Genomic DNA, 21,864 nt, shown 5'->3' with positions numbered 1-21,864 from the left:
CGATAATGTCAAAAAGCAAAAGACGGCAATGGCCTACATACAGTGATAAAAAGGAAAGGTTTTTGAACTACTTTATTTTATAAACAAATATACTAAATGAAAATTACTTAAAAAGATACATAAGTAAACTATACATGTCGTTAACGTTAAATCCTAAATTCATAATTATCAATTCACCAGCCGTCATTTTGGTCTCTGAATGGGTGGCAGAAAAAGACGAATGTGTGGATCTAACAGGGGTTTCTGTAGGCTTAGGGGGTAGTACTTTCACGGTGGGTCAGGTTGTTTTAAAGGCTTCTTCGGGCAAAGTGACCAAACACGAGAAAACGGGTATTGACAACCAGCACGTTTTTATCCCATTTGCTTTTGATACTTTTAGTTTCCTGACGCCAGAGGCTGTGGACCTACTTAATCGTGTTCAAAGGGTCATGCATAGTAATGTTATGACCCCGAGATATATAGACGTAGTTTTTAAAAGACTTAATTTTACTATTCAAAAAAAGGTAGCGGCGCAGCGTGTTTTCTTTCATAAAGTTAAAAAAAAAATAATAATAATAACAGTTGTCAGCTCAAATACTATATGTCCCTTTAAGGCTCAAACTATCTACACACTTGGTGTGTAGATAGCCATCCCCAAAAGTGTTTTTTTGTCCTATATGCACACCCTGCAGCGTCGAGCTGTGGCTAAAACGCGACGTTTTGGTCCGGTCAACCAGACAAAGACTGACAGGTCTGTTGACCGGACCAAAACGTCGAGCTTTGGCCGCGTTTTGGTCCTGTCAACAGACACCCGGTCAATCTTTTGTCTGGTTGACAGGACCAAAACGTGGCCAAAGCTCGGCGTTTTGGTCCTGTCAACAGAACCGTCAGTCTTTGTCTGGTTGACCGGACCAAATCGCCGCACTTTGGTCACAGCTCGACACTGCAGGGTGTGCATATATGACAAAAAAACACTTTTTCATGTGCATATAGGCACATTGGTGTGCCAATAGGTACGTGGCCATGTTTAATATGTTTTACAACAACTATTTAACACAAATACAAGTTCTTTTCGGGTATATCTAGGTTCAAAGTGTGTTATAGATAACATAGAGGTGAGAAGAATCGAATAATTAAAACCAATAGAACCGAATAACTGATTTATTTGGTTTGGTTATGGTTATATGTACATATGTAAACGAATAACTGATTTAACCGTCATTAAAATCAACTTTTATAGAGTTGTTATTTTTTTATAAATAACATAACTGGATTGATTGAAATTAATTTTACTTCATGCACATCCAAAGGTTAACCGTATTAATCGATAACTGAATTGGCCGAATCATTTTTAGCTGTCACCAACATATTAGAAAAATCTAAAACAATTTGAAATTCATTTTAAGCCAAATCAAACTGAAATAACTTATACTAAGTTTACTAACAAGTAACACCTAACATAACATAACATAAGTTATAAGAAATGAACAAAACGTTAACGTCGCTAAGGTCTTGTCCGTAACTTTGACACTTAACAACATTTTATTTATTTTATACTATATGCTATATAAGAATTAATGTATTAAATATGATTGGTTACAGAATTTATGTTATCAAAATATTAACTCAATGTATTAAATAAAAAATATAAAAGTTATAAACCTTTCAATATAGTTGAACTACCGTGAGGTTCATTGGAGAACACTAAAAAAGTGAGAAACCGGGGAACACTCTTAAAAATTTAACTTAACATGTTAAAAATCATTGTTTTTAAATTTTTTTCGACGCTTCTTCTTATAAATGCTTGTAGAAGCATTTTTAATAAAAAAATCAAAAACTAAAAATATAAAAAAACAATTAAAAAAAGACTAATTTTTTTTTACAAAAAATTATTTTTTATTTGAATAGTTTCTACCCATTTTTTATAAGAAAAAGCGCTGAAAATTTAAAAAAAATGATTTTTAACATGTTAAGTTAATTTTATAAGATATATATTTTTTAAAACATTTTTTTATATTTTTAGTTTAAAATGTTTCTACATGTATTTATAAGAAAAAAACGTCGAAAAAAAAATTAGAAAAAAACTAATTTTTAACATGTTAAGTATAATTTTTACGAGTGTTCCCCGGTTCCCCACTTTTTAATGTTCCCAAATGAACCCTCCCGGCCTATAACTGAATCCGAAGCGAAGTTTTTTGGATTGATATTGGATCATTTTATTAATATAATAATACATTAGGAATTAGCCCATTTTTCTATATAAAAAATTAAAAACAACATTTTTAAGAAGACATTCTGTATAAAAATTAAAAACAACATTTTTTAAGAAGACAAAGGAAAAATGTACTTATTGTCCTCACCAATGTAAAATACACTAATTCACTAAGCATGTCACATGGGATGCCTAGTGCTTTTGTTATTCATCACTTTTAGTGCTCTTTTTCTTTGATATAAAAAAAGATATAAGATTTGAAATAAGCATTATTAAACTAACTTGATGATCTTAGGTTTAAGTCAATATAATAATAAAAAAAGTATATAGCTAAACAACTCTTCTCCTTAGTCTAATTTTTATTCTTTTTTATACTCATTTTACATGGGCACCTTTACCGTTGTCACTAGTATAGTCCTAAAAAATATAAAATACAGTAACTGAGTTTTTTTCTAAACGATAAATTTGGATAACTAACAGACTACTGTAGTATTATCGTGTTATCAGCGGAACCACCTGATCAAATCCATCTCCATTAGGCTATAATGCTTACCAATTCAGAAGGAAACCCAATAAATCTGAAAAAACCCCCATTGCGGGAATCAAACCCAGGACCTAATGGTCACAAAGTCTTATCCAACCTCTAAAATATCACTAGACTATAATTTCATGTGATAATATACTAAGTGAATTGATTATGAAATTTGTCTTTTCTTAAATGACTCGTCTAGCCTAAGTCCCTTTAGGTTAGAACATATTAACCAGTGGCGGATCTAGAAAACTTTCATAGGGGTAACGTCTTAAAAGAAAGGGGTAACGAAATCGAAAAAACGTTAAAAAAATGTCAAATTTTTTCAAAATTTACACTACCGCCGGATCGCCAAGGGGTAGCGGAGGCTACCCCTTCTTATATGGTACATCCGCCCCTGATATTAACTGACTTGATTTAAGTGGTACTTATCATGGAAATAACTTATTCTAACTCGAACAACTGGTTATTTTAACCTGAGCTAATGAGGTTAATTTAGCTAGATTGAATTAGACATGTTAAATATGGATTAACGGAAAGTTGATATCCTACATGGTATCTTGATAACGGCACACTGGTGCGTGTGGAGAGCTAGAAACGATAAGATATTCAATAACAAAGAGGCCTCTGTGAACCGGTATTATTGGTAACATTATGTGTTTAAGGTTTATTTGGTAAAAACATAGGTCTAGGGGCTGCTTTTGTGAATGAAAGTTAAGTCAATCAAATTATAATTTAACTGGGTTTTATTAAATATTATATATCACTTTCGAATCATTATCATAATCCACGCTATCTACTTTTTAATCAAAATAATTTAACAAATGCTTTAATTGCGGGAACACGTCCCAATCTAAACCCGACGGCTTCAAAAATAAAATGAAATATATATAAAAAAAAACAATATATAATAATATATTTATACCACCTTATTGGCTACTTCTTTCTTAAAAACACACATCAACTGAGAGAGGACAAGGCAAACCAAAATGAGTTTGTTGTCAACTCTTGTTGCTTGTTGTGGCTCATCAACCACACCTACACCGACACCGACGTCGTCGGTATCTAGGACGGATAGCTCCACTCTTATTGTCGGTTTGGTTCGCGAAAACAGGGTTGGTGGCAGCGACACGATGGGCAGGAGAAGCGGGCGCCAGGCGGTTCAATGGCGACCGTCGTTATGCACAATCTCCGAGGAAGATGTAATTAAGACGGAGATGATACAATTGTATGTGATGCCATGTAATAAAGGTAAGAAGAGTACAAGAATGTCGAGGCATAACTTTAAACCATATGAACACAAGAAAGAATTTGTGTAAGTAATTTTTCTTTTTTGGTTATTATGTAAATTTACTTTATCTTAAGAGTAAAATGCTAAAGTAGTCCCTAAGCTTAGATCACCTTTACCACTTCAATCTAAAAATGGAACATTTTGTATCTGGGTCGCTAATGTTTTATTTTTGTTGTCATTTTCATCCAGTTGGCAAACTGTGTTAGAATTTTGTGTTAACTTCTTCCCCTTTTCTCGTTTTCCTCATTTAAATGAAGGGTATAATCGTCATTTTATGTCATAATGTATTTTAATTAGAGAGCTAAATGTCATTTTAGTCCCTGTGGTTTGGGCCATTTTATCAGTTTAGTCTAAATGTTTTATATTTCGCCTGTGGGTCCAAAAAGGTTTCACCATTGTCATTTTAGTCCACTGGGTTAACTTCATCCATATTTTTTGTTAATATGTAACTCTGTTAACTAGAAGAGTAATTCGGCCATATAAAATGACCGAATTACCCTTCTCATTAGCAGAAAAAATGGACGAAGAAATGGCAAAGGTGAAACCTTTTTGGACCCACAAGCGAAAAATGAAACATTTAGACTAAACTGACACAACGGCCAAACCACAGGGGCTAAAATGGCATTTAACTCTTAATTAAAAGAAAACGACAAAAAGAAAAGTTAACAAAAAATTCTAACCCAGTTTGCCAATTGAATGAAAATGACAACAAAAATGAAACCTTAGGAACCAAGATATAAAATGTTTCATTCTTTAAACTGAAGTGGCAAAAATAACTTAAACTCAGGGACTATTTTGACATTTTCGTCATATCTTAAATATGAGTGTGGTTTTAAATTTTATTTTCTTGTTTTCAGGCTACGAGATTCATGGAACATGGTGTCACCGGTCCCATCATCATTTTTATTCTAAATTATATATTTTACGAACTCTTATCATTGTTGTTTATTCCTATTGTCATGTACGGATGGATGATTTTGGTATTACGGTAAATAGTGGTATGTATATTTATAAGCTTTACTTGATCGCGAATACATTCGTATTGATAAAACCAATTACCGGAGTTAAGCTGAAAATAAACTGGGTCATGTGAACAACTCGAGGTCAGCTCTTGAAAAGTATGAATTGATTTGAGCTTAAATGAGTCCGAGTCTAATTCCAAATCAAAACTAGAGGCCAGTCTTCACATTACTTATAATAATAATAAAAATAATAAAAAATTAAATATGAGATTTTTTTTTTTTTTTTGGTGTGCAAGTGATGACTAAATTATAAACAAACTCAATACGATTACAAACTAATGGCAGGTAGACGAGCAACAAGTTGCGCCGCTACCCCTTTCTGAATAGCAAACCCTACCCTGCTAAACACAAAATTCTGCCCTTAACATGTGCGGTGTTACTGCTTACCACCTGTTGAACCCGCTTTAGGAACCGCACCGCGTCAGGGGCGAGAGCGCCAAATGTATCGAAAGCGAACGGGACGAGCACGTGCTGATTCTCGATGCAAGCTTTTTCGTGTTTAGCTACTTTGCCCGCCTCTGCCTTGGTTATCGCCTGTCCCGCCACAAACTCGTGGTCCCTTAGCCCAACGAGGGGGGACACACCTGTTGTAATATACACACTTTTGTATAAACAAGTTGAAATAGGAAATTTATTAAAGAACCGGATTTAAGCATCAATGTTGAATTTTGATAACACGTGTGTATAGTGGATGAAGCCCCATAACCCCCTATCAACGGTTTAAAATACCGAAACTCTCGACATTGTTGCCGTTATACTCATCGCGGGAATCGAAAAATCCAGCCCATAGTGCCTAGGGGGTGGTGTGGCCCGACGCTATGGAGTAGATTCAAGAATCAAACACATTGTATAACAATCAGTGTCCATTGATCTGAGATTCTGAGGTATAGTAGTGGGTTGGCTGGTTAGCCGAGAAAACGGAACCCCTCTCTAGCTAGAGAAACGATCAGTGGTTACCACCTTTGGATCAAAGACCGATTTTGAGAAGGCTTGGGCTAGTTTAACTGCAGAAGCTGCTTTTCCGTAACAGGTTCCAACCGCTAGTGGAGGGTCCACAGGTTTGCGCCACGTTTCAGGTGGAGGAGGTCTTTCCTGTTGCTGCTCAAGGTCTCTGCTGCTCTTGCGGTTATCGTTTCTCCAGTTGCTTCTTCGTTGAGCATCTGATTTTTTTGCATCTCGTTTCTCAATTGTCTTCCCGGTTCTATGATGGTCGAATGGGTCGGGTTTACCGTTTTGGTGGTACACGGGTTGGTTACCGGCCCTAGTAATGTCCTTTTTCACCCTAATATAATAAACAAATTACAGTATAGTTGAAGTTAACACCATTAACTTATTTAACAATGATAACGGTTACGGGGACGTACTTTAATAGATAAATATGTACCTATTAGGAGACCGGATAAGGTCATGATTAACAGCAACATCATCGACTCCAGCTAAACCATGAACCGATGAAGTCACGTTTCCAAGAACCGATGAAGGGGCTGTGACCATGGCTTTAAGTTCAATCTTGGTTGCTCAGATGCCTGATGGGCATCCTCTGATCCAGCTAAACCATGAACCGACGAATTCACGTTTCCAAGAACTGACTCCCTTGTATGTGGGACAGTCTACAAGAAGAAAACCGTTACACCAATATATATAATATAACATCAATACATAAAACCAGAAGTTTATAAAAAGGGAAAATCACGAAAATGGACATTCACCAGTCAAATTTGCGAAAATGAACATGCTTCGCGTCTGTGGTAGCCTCAGTCCCTTACTATTGCGTCTAAGATTCAAAGTTTGCGTCCGAGGTCGTACCATAGGTTTTCGCGCCTACTTTTTTTTTTCTTTTCCACCACGATTTTTAAACGAGCATAACTTTTTCATACGATAGTATTTTTTTTAATAAAAAATACACCAAATTAAAGATAATAAAATTCTCTTTAATTTGGTGTAAACTTTTTAAAAACAATATTAACGTACGAAAAATTTATGTCCGTTTAAAAATCGTGGTGGAAAAGTATAAAAACCTCCTAAGGATGATGATGACACGTGTCAATTTCTTATTCACTAGAATTCACGAGTCCATCGTAGACGCAATAATTAGGGATTGAGGCTATGTCTATCAACACCATCCGATCCATATGACCCGTTTAATGTATATCCCATTTAGTTAAATCTTCTAACTCATTTGACCCGTTACAGATAAAAAAACTATCCATATGACCCGTTTAATGTATATCCCGTTTAATGTATAGTTAATTCTTCTGACTTAACACATTTGACCCGTTACAGATAAAAAACTGTACAATTATTGTGAAAAAAAAAAAACGGATATTAAAGAGGTGAGCTTTTTTTGCTATGACATGTTGACAGCCTAAAAAAACAAAATGAGACAAGGAAAATCCATGTTCTGTTATTAACTGTTCTTAGCACACACACATGACACATTGGACAGAAATACAAAAACAACAGTTTCACAACCATAACCACCACATGTTGACAAACTTTTTAACTATAAAAACCAGGAATCAAGAACCGATTTATGGTTCTTTCCCAGGTTACGCCCTCGGAGACACTCCAAGTCCAGCACTTGAGAATGATCTACAAAAAGATTAACCTGTAAATAAATTAGAAAAGAAAAAGATATATATCAGCAACCATACAGTTCTAAATGTAGAGGCCGGTTATTGTACAAATTGCCTTAACATACGCTGCACACAAGATGCAGTATCAACATGCGATTTTTTTTTGAACATGCGAATTTTATTTTTTTTTAGAGTTAAATGCCATTTTAGTCCCTGTGGTTTGGGCCATTTTGCCAGTTTAGTCCAAAGGTTTCATTTTTAACCTGTGGGTCCAAAAAGGTTTCACAGTTGCCATTTTAGTCCACTGGGTTAATTTCATCCATTTTTTCTGTTAACGAGAAGGCCAATTCAGTCATTTTATATGGCTGAATTGCCCTTTTAGTTAACAGAATTACATACAAAATGATCGAATTGGCTTTCTCGTTAACAGAAAAAATGGATAAAGTTAACCAAGTGGACTAAAATGGCAACTGTGAAACCTTTTTGGACCCACAGGTTAAAAATGAAACCTTTGGACTAAACTGGCAAAATGGCTCAAACCACAGGGACTAAAATGGCATTTAACTCTTTTTTTTTAACATGCGAACTTTTTTTTATAACATGCGATCTTTGGTTTTTTTACAACATGCGAGATTTCCTTTCTAGGGTTATAACGTGCGAACTTGCCATAGCGTACACTCGTACGTTAAGGCATTTTGTACGATACACTTTTTCTATAAATGTAATCTAAAGAGATTGCAATTTGAAGGGAAAGTAAGTACATTGGGACCATATTGCTTAATGAACCACTCAGATGTTTTGGCATTTGAAGCTTCAAACATGGTCTTTTCGATTCCTAAACGCCCAATCACCTTCGCTATAATATCGGCCCTAACCGAATCAGCGTACTTACAAACATCTTCAGCGTCGATTACTATCATATCCGCTCCAGCTTCCAAACATCTTTCAGCCTTTCTGATCAATAAATCAACGTCTTCTACACGTTCTGCATTTTAAGTACATTTCCAACGTATTAATCTTTGCGTTAATTCATTTCTCGCGAGTATAGAACATAACAGTAAATTAAAACATGGGAACGAATTAGACTCGTACCAGACGTTCGAGGCGTTGGAACAACATAAGCACCATACGCTCTTGCACGCGTTGGAGGAATATCAGCCTTATTAAACTTCACAGCAAATTGAGGCTTGGCTTTAAGCCCGTGGCTCTTAATCAACCGTATGTATCTCAACAGAGTTTCTTCAGGCAGCTCGAGCGAGCCCGTATTTAGCTCAACTGTATCAAATCCCAGCTGCTTACATTCCTATAACAGCAATACAACTTATTTAAGACATTAAATTATGAGTAAATTACTTTTTGAGTCCCTGTGTTTTAGTGGTTTTAACCACTTGAGTCCAAAATCAAAAAGTTTAACGCCCTGAGTCCCCAGTCATTTATTTTAGAGTTAATTACTGTTTTCGTCCCTGTGGTTTGTCAAAAATCACTATTTCAGTCCATTAGTTTAAAAATTGCGATTTCAGTCCCTGTGGTTTCACTTTCGTAACCATTTCAGTCCACCTTGTAACCATTTCAGTCCCTGTACTTAACAGAATAATGGATTGAAATGGTTACGAAAGTGAAACCACAGGGACTGAAATGGTTACGAAAGTGAAACCACGGGGACTGAAATCACAATTTTTAAACTAATGGACTGAAATAGTGATTTTTGACAAACCACGGGGACGAAAACAGTAATTAACTCTTTATTTTATAACGTTTTGAGTCCAATTTTGTTCATTTTATAACGGTTTGAGTCCAATTTTATTAAAAAAAAAAATTGGACTCAAAAGGACTCAAATGGCTATAAAAAAAGCGTCTAGGGAATCAGGGCGTTACACATTTTGATTTTGGACTCAAATGGTTAAAACCACTAAAACACAAGGACTCAAATGGATAAATCCACTAAGTGAAAAGACACTTTTGACCCTAGTAACTTACTTACCTCTATATACTCTATAAAAGAAGATGAACCTTTTTGTAACAAGTGTTCAGCCCAATCACCAGTGCTAACATATATATCATGTTCATGGGCCAATTTTGTTGCTTCTTTAATGAATGATTTTGGCATTAAACTTTCAGAGCCTCCTGTAAACTTTAGACCATCAACAAACTGACCCATTGACTCCATCATATCCTGTTCCCACCAGTGAAACAAGTATTTCTTAGAGAAACAGTATTAAATTTTAGAGTTAAATGCCATTTTAGTCCCTGTGGTTTGGGCCATTTTGTCAGTTTAGTCCAAAGGTTTCATTTTTCGCATGTGGGTCCAAAAAGGTTTCACCGTTGCCATTTTAGTCCACTGAGTTAACTTCATCCATTTTTTCTGTTAACGAGAAGGGCAATTTGGTCATTTTATATGTAATTCTGTTAACTAGAAGGGCAATTCGGCCATATAAAATGACCGGATTGCCCTTCTCGTTAACAAAAAAATGGATGAAGTTAACCCAATGGACTAATATGGCAACGATGAAACCTTTTTGGACCCACAGACGAAAAATGAAACCTTTGGACTAAACTGGCAAAATGGCCCAAACCACAGGGACTAAAATGGCATTTAACTCTAAAATTTAAATCACGCATCATGTTATAAAAAGAGCTTCAAGGAGCTCAATCTATTATCTAGTATAGTTATAAAAACCCTACCAGAGATGTGATAAAATTACAGCATCAACAAGGGAGGTACGGACGATCTCAGGGGGAGGTCTAGAGGAGGAGATCTAAAGTCGAATTACTAAACGAGTAAGATAATAATTAAAGGTATTTAATTATTAATTGAATTATCTATAAGTATTAGTTTTATTATTATTTGTTTGAGTAAAGTACATGGATGGTCCCTATGGTTTTCCAAAATTTTGATTTGGTTCCTACTTTCCAGAAGTACACGGATGGTCCCTGTGGTTTGCACTTTGTAACAAATTTAGTCCTCAGCCAACAAATCTAAAGGTTTTAGCATGTCTAAGTTAGGGACTAAATGCGTTACAAAGTGCAAACTACAGGGACCATCCATGTATTTTTTGAAAAAGCTAGGAACTAAATGCGTTAAAAGGTGCAAACCACAGGGACCATCTATGTAGTTTTAGAAAGCTAAAAACTAAATCCAAAATTTTGATAAACCACAATTGTTTAGATAAGTATTGTTTAGTATTTGAGCAAGAGAATTCGAAGGAGTCTAGGATGTTTAGTCTTTAAATACCAAGGCCTTGTAATCAAGTTTATTCATTCACAAGAAGAGTTAATTACTATTTTCATCCCTGTGGTTTGTCAAAAATCACTATTGCAATCCATTAGTTTAAAAATTGCGATTTCAGTCCCTGTGGTTTCACTTTCGTAACCATTTCAATCCATTTATTTTGTTAGTACAGGGACTGAAATGGTTACGAAAGTGAAACCACAGGGACTGAAATCGCAATTTTTAAAAACAGTAATTAACTCTTCACAAGAATTAATACAGGATGATAAATTTCAGGCATACGGGTACCGTACCATACCAGTACCGACCAAACATATTCGGTACTGTATTCGGTTTTGAATTTAGCTCAATTTCATCGGTACTACATCGTAACTTTTAACAGTACCAGACCATACCGTTACTGTTACTAACAAAATAATTACGATTTATTCAGCTAAACAAATAATTAATGACGAAAAGGATATTGAAATGGAGCTAGTTATCGTGATCTGACTGTAAATAAATAATAAATTTATGCACGAAAGACAGAAATGATTAAATTTAATGGAAGGAAAAATGAATGATGAAATGGAGACCTGAAGCAAGGTGTGAGAGAAGAGGGAGGTGTGATTTGGGCCGCGGATCTCCGTTACACCGAACCTGCGAGGTTTATCGGGTCGGTCTTCGTCCTCTGCGAAGGTTTTCCATCGGTAAACCGCCATGATCGATCACCTTCAGCTGAATATTCACGATGATGATGGATAGAAGCAGGTAGAAAAAGCTGGGAAGCGGGTTCTAGAAAATGTTAGAAGAAGAAATGATCATCAATTCTTAGTTTTTTTTCTTTTTAAAGAGTTAATTTTGATTTTGCTCTATGTGACTTAGTCATTTTAACGGTTTTGCCCAAATAATTTAAAAATAACTATTTTTTTCTTTGATTTTTCTAATTTATCGTCATTTTGCTCTCGCCTCTAACTCCATCCAAAAAATCCATTAACTAGAAGGGTATTTTGGTAATTTTATAGATAAAAGCAAGGACATGTAAGTCTTTTCACCTAAATAAACCTATAAACTTGTTTATTTACATGTATATAAGTAATTTTTTTTTTCTGATCCTCATCTTTCCAACCATTCTTTCTACCGGCCACAACCATCCACCACCACCTGCCGGCCACAACCATCCACCACCACCTGCCGACCACAACTACCACGAGTTTTAACTAAACGTTTTAATTGAGTTAGAGCTAGGGAGTAAACTACCGAAATACCCCTACTTAATTGAGCGTTTTAACTGAGTTAGAGCCAGGGAGCAAACTGGCGACAAACTCGAAAGATCAGGGAGTAAAATGACTATTTTTAAAGTATTGGAGTAAAACCGTTAAAATTACTAAACCATAGGGAGCAAAATAAAAGTTAACTCTTAAGTAAATGTTAGAAGACATGATCATCAATTTTTAGTTTTTTTCTTTCTGAATATTTTTCTAAATTAAGTAGAAGTCAGTTTCATAGATAAACAGGTAAGATGTTTTTTTTACATTTTTTAACAACTACTTGTTAAACTTACCGTACGTGTCAATTGCTTCCGTAGTGGAAGGTGATATAACGCCAAAGGCCTCTATAGTACCTTATGGCGCCACCAAACACCGCCCCGATAGACGCTATACCCCTACAACTTTGCGAAAGTTATAATGTGAAAATTTTGATGGTTCCAATATTTTTGACCATTGAAATGGTCAAATAGAACAAAAAAAATTAATTTCCTAAATCTATATATACACACACATACTCTTTATTAATTTAAACAAAAAAAACCTCACATAAAATCCATCCTCCTACATCCAACAATCTCACAAAAAATACTCTTTGCAATGTATTCGCCTCCATCGGAAGATTCGTTCATCGATCTCTCCTATGATGAAACCGTGGAGGAAGAAGAAGCGATTATGAGTATGTGCCCTTACGATTCAAGCCATGCAACAGGTTAATCGTTCTCCTCCGCGCCCGTTCTTGAGGAGGGAATATGTTGTGCGTGACCATGAAGCCACAAATGAACGTTTAATAAAAGACTGTTTCGTTCCTACGCCGGTTCACGGTCCAATGTTTTTAGGAACTGATTTCGGATGAGTAAAAGGTTATATATAATTTTATAAAATAAATAACGGTTATACATAATTTTAAAAATTTAGATATTAAATGAGAAATAAAAAATAATAATTGAGTAATGATGAGTATGTGGTGTTACCACTACCCACCGTAGTGATATAATCCCTCATAACCCTCTCTTGCATTTTTTTGTCATTTGTCACATAACCCCCACAAAAGGGGGTTATGTAGTGTTACAACTACACATAGCCTAATGGGCTAGTGATTTACAAAGTGGGCTTTAGGTCAGGTATCAATTAGATTGTCATACCATCGGTACAACCTCGGCAATCGTGTAGCAATTTTTTGTGAACGGAAAAGTTTACATAATCCCTACTTCTAAATTACACCAAATTTACCCCATGTCGGGAATTGAACCATGGTCTCTCCCCAAGAAGCACAAAACCTCTACCACCCCACCAAAGAGGTGATGGCAATGATTGATCGAAAACCATAAAAACGAATACGGAAACCGATGTTGTTCTGACGATATTGGTTCAGTTGTAAGGTATCGGCCAAAACTGGCGCTTGATATAGCGTACAATACTGAAAGAGTTCTACATTGAGAATACAGTTTCGTTTACAGAATTTATATTTGAAAGTCGAGAAACCTGCAAAAAGAATACTAGTACATTAATTCATAATTTACCTATTCGGACCTATCAGTTCGGTTCATCACAGTTAAGAAAAAAAATCATTTTTATTTTGCCCGTTCGATTATTAACAAAACTTTTATCAAAACATGGATAGTATAAAACATTTTGCAACAATATATTCATAATCTTATAACGCGTTATATTGGATTATTAAAATTACGGAGAAGGTAAAAGGTTAATGAAAGCACTTTATTAAAGTGTCGTCCCCGCCCCATTACACGGACATCCTACTAGTAAATAAAATAAGTAAATAACCCTACCCTTTGTTTGCCCTGAAAGACATCAAAAGATTTCGGGTTAAATATTATGTTCCTATATTAACACGTTTTTCTAAAAAAAATAGATGATGTAAAAACGTTCACCTACACACGCACGCTGCATTGTATTAACTCGCAAAATTTAGAACGAAACGTAAAAACGTTAAACCAAAGATGCACGATGCGATGTGTTAAGTCACAAAATTTAGAACCAAGCATAAAGAGAAAAATTTGCGGAAAATGAAAACTAAAAAGGACAAGTTGAAAGTAGAAAAAGTTGTGAGGATAGATTGTAAAAGATAAAAAATTTTGGGTTAAAAGTAAAAAACAAATAGTTTTGGGTTAAAAGTAATTTATGAAATACTTTTGGGTGAAAAGTGAAAAAAAACATTTTTTTTGGAAAACCCCCAAAGCCAAGGTTACAACAACCATATGCATAACCATTTCTTCTTTGAAAACCCTCCAAAGTACACCCCGCGTTGCGGCGGGGCGTAAAACGGTGTCAAATAGTACTAATGTCACACAATCGTCATCGGGTTGTCGTAACCTTGGCTTTGGGGGTTTCCAAAAAAAAGTTGATTTTTTTTACTTTTCACCCAAAAGTATTTCATAAATTACTTTTAGCCTAAAACTATTTGTTTTTTTACTTTTAACACAAAACTTTTTATCTTTTGCAATTTATCCTCACAATTTTTTTACTTTCAACTTTGGTCCTTTACAGTTTTCATTTTCCACAAATTTTTCGCTTTATGCTTGGTTCTAAATTTTGTGCCTTAACACATCGCAACGTGCGTCTTTTGTTTAACTTTTTTACGTTTCGTTCTAAATTTTGCGAGTTAACATGACGCAACATGCATGTGTGGGTGAATGTTTTTACATCATCTATTTTCCCGTTTGACAGGTTTAACATAACGTGCGAGTCCTAGATAAACATTGAATGGATTAGTCCAGACGTTATATGATGCATTAACCATATGAAAACACACATTTCAACGTATCCAGTTGAACTCAGTGTTACTTGTATAAGCATTGTGATTGGATCAAACATAAAGTAAATGGAATTCATATCGAACAATCATAACGTACTATATGTGACCCAACATATACAAAGAAAACGTAACGGGTATGAAGGAAAATATGCACATGTAATCGAAAGGGATTAATTAGAGCTTTCGAAAAAATGGGAGAAAAAGAAACCATAATTTGACTCCACTCGGTTCGAAACAAACTTTACGAAACGTACATAAAATAAACACGAAAACATATTATATTTGACCTGAATCATTTTCCAAAAAAGTTTACGTCAAAACGTAGAACAACTTGAATTTATACGAAAACGTACATAGAAATATGCACGTAAAAATGGTTTCTTTAAACGAAAACGTATTTGATTTGACCTGACTCGTCTATAAAAAGTTTACATCGGAATGTAGAAGAAATCATATTTACACATACCCGTACATAAAATAAGCACGTAAAAAATAGTTTTTAAGTAAAGGAAGTATAGGGGTAAACCGAAACAAAAAATTAGTAAAAAATTTAATGGGTTAAAAACGTTCGTAAAACCGTGCCAAGTAGCACTAATGCCACAATCGCATCGACTCTCAACATCGTAAAAATAAAATAGATAAAATGGTAAAAATTACACTGAACAAAAAGCTGACTAAAATCGTTGAACCACACACAGCCGTTACAAGGTCTTAATACGAAGAAGCTAACCAGAAACATAAAACGTAGAAAATAATAACTTAGTCAATTCTACGACCCGCCTGTTGCGGCGAACTTTTCAAAAGTGGAAAATGGACACGTTGCGACTTGTCTGTCAAATATGAAAAAATAGAGCAAAAACGTTGAACCTCACATGCACGCTACGACATGTTAACTCGCAAAATTTAGAACGAAACGTAAAACGAAAAACTTGCGAAAGATAAAAAGTATGGGGTACGAAAGTTGTAAATAATAAAGTGTTGTGTTAAATTTTAAAAGATAGAAAACGTTGGGTTAAAAGTAAAAAATGAAAAGGGGTTAAAATATAAAATATGAAATGTTTGGGTTAAAAGTGAAAATCCTATTTTTTTTTTTTTTGAAACACTCCGTAAGCTCAAGGTACAAGTTATGATGCATATATAAGTTGATTATTAATATATGGAATAATTGTATTTATAAAGATTGTATAATTTGGAATACATGTTTGTTGTGATTATTGGATATATTAAAATATGGGTCAAGTTATTTTACAAATGCTCCTAATTGTAAGAAGTGTAAGAATGATTTATAGAATGACAAGTGTGTCCAATAACCTAAAAGGCTAAAATTAAACCCACTACATCACCATTCAAAACCTAAACATCCACCCCCACCCCACCACCACCCAAAAACCTAACCCTCTCCCCCCCCCCCCCCCCCCCCAAAAAAAAAAAAAAAAAAAAAAAAAAAAAAAAAACTATACCTCACCAAAAAAACCCCAAAAAAAAAAAAAATAACCCCCCCCACCCCAAAAACCTAAAAGAAAAAAACTAAACACCCACCAACACCCAAACACCTAAACCCCCACCCCCTCGGAATTTTTTTTTTTTTTGGTGGGTGATGGGGGAGGGGTGGGGGTTTCGGTTTTTGGGTGGTGGTGGTGAATGTTTAAGTTTTTTTTTTTTTTTTTTTTTTGTGTAGTGGGTTTTTTTAGGAGACTTTGTACCCTTCTTACAATTAGGAGCCTTTGTATTTGATCCTAATCCATTAAAATATAATCTAATTTAGTCTTAGTATGTTCATTTCTCGTAAGCTTACACTTTGATGATATGTATTCTTGCTTCTTTTATTTTACCAGGTTACATGATTACACATATCCTAAGATGTTGCTTATTTGCATAACATTTTCGACGATATATTTAGTTACACGAGGACAACATTTTCGACGATATATTTATTTGCATCCAACATTTTGTCTTGGAAATATGATGGTATAGTAGAGGACTCAAGCTCGTCCCCTCGTCGCTACAGGAGCCTGAAAAATGCTTATTACATTTTTTTCGCATTCTTGCACTTTTCTTGCTTTTTGTGGCGCTATTAATCACCGATTCTCACCCTCGCCCTCACCCACACCATTAGGTTGGTCACATTTCCATGGAATCATTTTAAATGGAAGCAATAAATAAATAATTGGAAAATTAATATTAAAGTGCCATCAATTGTAACAAGCATAACAGAGTTAGAGGAGTGTTTGAACCCACATTTGTGAATTGATGACATATCGATAGTTTCTACTTGCTCTCCATAAGAAGAGGGGGGGGGGGGGGGGGTATTAGAGTTGTAGTATTAGGTTGAGAGAAGCAAATATAATTGGGTGCATATTAAAAAAAGTACAAAAGGTGCCCGTTGCCCTCAAGCCTAACCACGTCTTGTGTTGTGCACCCCTTTCGAGCTCTCCCATAAAGGTGTTCGCGGCTAGTGATGTTGAATGCGGATGTGGTTGGAGTCAAGCCCACAACACATAGTGTTACGACAAACTCAACTAATATACTCTCTCTAAGGCCATGAGGTATACTTTCACGCCCCTTAACTACACGTAGGCGACACGTCACCCAGTTTACCCCCTTTGATTTCACCTCACACCAAGGAAATGATTTAACTCCCATTAACGTCCCTTAAATTAATTAAAATACATATATATAGCATGTTGTATGTGTGTGCAAATCTCTCCTAGTTAACTCCTTAACACGTGAAACTTTTAATGCCTCTTAACACCCCCTAGGAGCGGTATGAGGGCGTTAACAAATGCCAACTAAGATCAACACCTATTGAGGTTAGAGTATACCAGACGTCCTAATACTCTCCTGCAGTCAGAGCAGGAGAAATTCGATCTCTCATAGTAGAGAGGAAAAAACAATAAAGGTATAAAAATAACATACAATCCCGAAAAAGAAAAGGAAAGGACTATGTAAAACGTAAATAGTAAGAAAATTCTGTGACAGCAAACAACGTAGACAAATCTAAATCCATAGCAGAATATTTGTACACCAAAACCAGCTTGGATTGACATTCATGATCATTGATCACAGGTAATCCAAACTATGATACAAGTATCCTTTTTGTTTTCAATTTTTTACATTCCTTTTTATCATATTCATAAACCAAATCTCAAGTTAAAACCTTTTAAGGGTTTTCAAACGTTAAAGATGAGTTTATATATATTTGCTTATCATACAATACTCACTAAAGAAATTATATACCAAAGATGATTCATGAAACATTCCATGACCGATTCGCCTGAGTCCTTTGCGAGAAAAGACGTGAAGCTCACACCTTACGTACGGCGTCCACGCTATTACTATCGTCGTCGCCGCCTTCGTCTCTCACACATTATTACAAAGACAAACATTCTATAATGGCTAATTTAAGCGAAAAACAGATAGATTGGATTATAAAAAGTAGAAAACATATGCATTTATTTTTGGATTTCCTTATAGAATCTACAAAGAAAATAGTTGTATTTGTTTTAAACAAAAGCTATAATAGATATGAACTAATTACTAATGAGTTTTTATTATGTAACACCAAAACAAGATAATTTGATTGAAATTAAATAAAAACTAAACAAAGGATATATATATATATATATATATATATATATATATATATATAATTATAAAAGTATAAATAGGTTAAGTAATAACTTTTTTATGGTAGGAGAAGGTGAAAAGATACCCTTCTTTCCTTTTCAGCCATGGAAGGAATACAAGCTAAGCTTACAACATGTTCATATCATATCATATGCACTTCAACCTCATTCACTATTCCTTGCATTCACTTTATTCATTATTCCCTCTTTCTCTTCATCTTTTAATCCATGTTTATAAAAGCCCACAACCTATTTGTCTATCCTCCATCTTTTCTAACCTTACCAACAAGCATAAAATGGCGGTGAACACTCACGCTCAAATGTATGGTCAACATCCGGGTCAATACATCGTACCATTTGTCTGTTTGTTGATCATAGTCATGGACCTCACCGCGGGAATTCTTGGTATCCAGGGTGAGGTTGCTCAAAACAAGGTATGTTTGTTAATAATAAATAGAGTAAACTTCCGTTTTGCTCCCTGTGATTTGGTCACTTTAACGGTTTTGCTCTAAACCTTTAAAAATATCCATTTTACTCCCTGATGTTTCGGTTTTTTTGCCAGTTTGCTCCCCGCCTCTAACTCCATCCGTATTGTTTGTTTTTCCATTTTGCTCCCCTCAGGGAGCAAACTGGCAGCAAAACCAAAACATCAGGGAGTAAAATGGCTATTTTTAAAGGTTTGGGGCAAAACCATTAAAGTGACCAAACCACAGGGAGCAAAACGGAAGTTTACTCTAATAAATAATAACCACACTTGTCACACAAGAACTCTCGTGTATATGTATTGAATGCTTGTGCGTGTTGTTCTTTGCAGGTACAAAATCTAAGAGTATGGATCATTGAGTGTCGGGATCCAAGTTATGAAGCGTTTAAACTAGGGTTTGCGGCTTTAGTGCTCTTGACGTTTGCGCATGCCATTGCAAACTTGTTTGGCGGCTGCCACGTTGTATGGTCGAAACCAGAAATGGACCGTGCCAGTTCTAACAAGCAATTAGCGATGGCTTCACTCATCCTCTCATGGTACACATTTCACATACTAATACTACAACGTACTACTTGCATAAATCACTTGTACCTAATGCATTAAGCTTTGTACCAGGATTACCCTAATCATTGGATTCTGGATGCTAATTGCTGGAGTCTTGGCTAACTCGAGTTCAAGAAAATCATGCGGTGTTTCAAACCATCGTTACTTGTCCATTGGAGGCATCGCGTGCATCATTCATGGCATGTTCGCGGTTTCTTATTACATTTCCGCCACCGCTGTTGTGAAAGAAGAAAAGAAGTTGAACCCACATGGTCCGGTGATGAACCCACAAGGGTTGCCGATGCAACAGCCCGCACCATCGGCACCTGCTTAAAACATAAATTTAACCTGATCCAGTCATCTAGATATCTTCAGTTTTCTACATCTATTTTTTTTTTTTTTTTTTTGTGTGTTTTCTATCAGTCGAAAAGCATGATTTGTTCAAAACCTTTCACCTGATTCTCAGGTATCGGATGTTATTTCATTTAGACGAAATTCAAAAACTTTATATAGCAAGAATGTTGAACCACATACGTGATTTTCGTCACGTGCGCCTATTATTGTGTAACGGTTATTGATCCTAACACCCAGTGGCGAAGCTTGACCTGAATGACGGGGGGGTCGAAAACGTATATACCCAAAAATTTCTATAAAACCGGGGGGTCAAAAACGTATATGCCCAAAAATTTCTATACGAAAACCACATATATAACACTGCTGAGCGAAAAGTTCGGGGGGTCGGGCGCCCCTCCCCGCCCCTTATATCCTTCGCCCTTGCTAACACCAAAAGTGAGCCCTAGATCTAATTATCTATCCTTTTTCGAATAAAAAAACTAAAGTAACTAGAGAAGATCTAGAACGATAAACGTATAGAAGGCATCGAAGTTACGAACTTGTAGATAGAAAGTCATCAAGCGTCTCTAATCACAAACAAGCATGGAGATAGTTAACGATACATACTCATTAACAGAAACATACACGACACAGTTAATTATTCACGTTACCAAACTAGCTCATAAACATACCAAACAAACATATTACACGCATAACAAAATCTAACCTTTACGTCTTTACGTCTTTACGCACCTGCATAACAACTCCTAAACACACACAATCAGAATGTACCTTATTTGGCAACAGAATTCGCAATCGCATTCAACACAACCGCCGCTTGCTCTTTCAAAACATCCATCTTCTTCATAAAATGCTCGAGTTCAAGCACCTTAAGACTCTTCCACTTCTCCTCCATCTCAGCTTTCTTCGGACCCGCTACCAACTCCAACCCCTTGTTCATTATCGCCTCATCTGTAATCGGTATATCATCCAACGGTTCAAACCCACCAACCGACCGCAGAGGCTGCACCACTTTCACTTCAACCTCATTCGGGCCCACCTCAATCCCTACATCCCCATTGCCCGAACCTGAACCCGAACCCGAACCCGAACCCAACGGTTTACAACTCTTGTTCGTCTTCGGCATCGCATTGACTTTAACCTTGACTTTCTTGCTGCAAGAACTCATAACCGCTTTCTTGTTACTCTCGTCGCCCCATAGATTTTTCGACAATTCGTACATTCTCTTCTCGTGCGGATTCGAAAACGACCTAACTTTCCCATTCTTCACAACTCTAGCTACATTGTTTTCAAACTTTTTCTTTAACCTTCTAGCTTTAGCCAACATTTGTCGATCATTCACATCAACATGAAGTGATTTCTTCACAAACTCATGAAAATCATTCACATCTGCAACAGGGTCTTTACCCTTTTCATCTACATAGCTAATCATACCTTGAATCAACTCAATTTCATTGTCTTCACTCCACAGCCTCTGAAAAAGCTGCTTCTTTTCACCACCGTTATTCGCATCCGGTGACGTCATCGTCTTAACCCTTTTCAAATCACTGCTTTCAGTTTCGGTTTCAGCTTCCGGCACCGGTCGTTTTCCGGTGGGGTGTGTGAGGGGAGAAATAGGGTTTTTGGATCTGGGTTTGTTGATATTCGGGTCGGGTAATTGAGGGTTTTTTTCAAGGGTGTGTTGGGTCTCCGATTCTGATTCGGATCCTTGTGATGAAACTTCTTCTTCTTCTTCACCGGAAGATGAATTGGTGGGTTCGTTCTCCGATCCGGCCATTGTTGGTGAGAGAGAAAGGGGTGTAATTGAGGTTGTTTGTGGGGAATTTAGGGTTTGTGTAGTGGAGAAATTAGTGGGTGATTCCGATGATGGGTCAAAAATGATCCAAAAGGGGTAACAAGATCGACAATAGATGAGGTAAAATAGTGTGGCATCATCCAAATGGGAAGCCTTAAAATGCCCAAAACTTACTAGATGTGTAAGCTGTTGGGGGGGGGG

General features: G+C 35.9%; 5 protein-coding genes across 5 annotated transcripts; 2 read left to right on the top strand and 3 right to left on the bottom strand.

Annotated features, from left to right (window-relative positions):
- The first annotated feature begins 3,649 nt into the window (after window positions 1–3,649).
- On the top strand, window positions 3,650–5,066 carry LOC110939729. The gene is made up of 2 exons (XM_022181302.2): window positions 3,650–4,035; window positions 4,869–5,066. The coding sequence occupies exons 1-2, from the start codon at window positions 3,710–3,712 to the stop codon at window positions 4,921–4,923; spliced, it is 381 nt and encodes a 126-aa protein (XP_022036994.1). The 5' UTR covers window positions 3,650–3,709; the 3' UTR covers window positions 4,924–5,066.
- A 303-nt stretch (window positions 5,067–5,369) lies between these two features.
- LOC110938444 lies at window positions 5,370–6,970 on the bottom strand. Its single transcript, XM_022180772.2, has 2 exons — window positions 6,418–6,970; window positions 5,370–6,315 (listed from the first exon to the last, which is right to left on the bottom strand). Exons 1-2 carry the CDS (start codon window positions 6,525–6,527, stop codon window positions 5,964–5,966), a joined length of 462 nt encoding a protein of 153 aa, XP_022036464.1. The 5' UTR covers window positions 6,528–6,970; the 3' UTR covers window positions 5,370–5,963.
- Window positions 6,971–7,402: 432 nt separating this feature from the next.
- Window positions 7,403–11,638, bottom strand: LOC110939728 (protein HEAT-STRESS-ASSOCIATED 32). Its single transcript, XM_022181300.2, has 5 exons — window positions 11,414–11,638; window positions 9,591–9,782; window positions 8,702–8,912; window positions 8,371–8,594; window positions 7,403–7,641 (listed from the first exon to the last, which is right to left on the bottom strand). Exons 1-5 carry the CDS (start codon window positions 11,537–11,539, stop codon window positions 7,537–7,539), a joined length of 858 nt encoding a protein of 285 aa, XP_022036992.1. The 5' UTR covers window positions 11,540–11,638; the 3' UTR covers window positions 7,403–7,536.
- A 7,085-nt stretch (window positions 11,639–18,723) lies between these two features.
- LOC110939727 lies at window positions 18,724–20,043 on the top strand. Its single transcript, XM_022181299.2, has 3 exons — window positions 18,724–18,921; window positions 19,302–19,507; window positions 19,587–20,043. The coding sequence occupies exons 1-3, from the start codon at window positions 18,784–18,786 to the stop codon at window positions 19,846–19,848; spliced, it is 606 nt and encodes a 201-aa protein (XP_022036991.1). The 5' UTR covers window positions 18,724–18,783; the 3' UTR covers window positions 19,849–20,043.
- Window positions 20,044–20,640: 597 nt separating this feature from the next.
- On the bottom strand, window positions 20,641–21,645 carry LOC110939726 (GLABROUS1 enhancer-binding protein-like). Its single transcript, XM_022181298.2, has one exon. It carries the CDS (start codon window positions 21,643–21,645, stop codon window positions 20,641–20,643), a length of 1,005 nt encoding a protein of 334 aa, XP_022036990.1.
- Window positions 21,646–21,864: the final 219 nt, after the last annotated feature.

Source organism: Helianthus annuus, chromosome 5 (assembly GCF_002127325.2).
Source record: "Helianthus annuus cultivar XRQ/B chromosome 5, HanXRQr2.0-SUNRISE, whole genome shotgun sequence".
Taxonomy (NCBI): Eukaryota; Viridiplantae; Streptophyta; class Magnoliopsida; order Asterales; family Asteraceae; genus Helianthus; species Helianthus annuus.
This window is presented reverse-complemented; position numbering and strand designations above follow the sequence as displayed.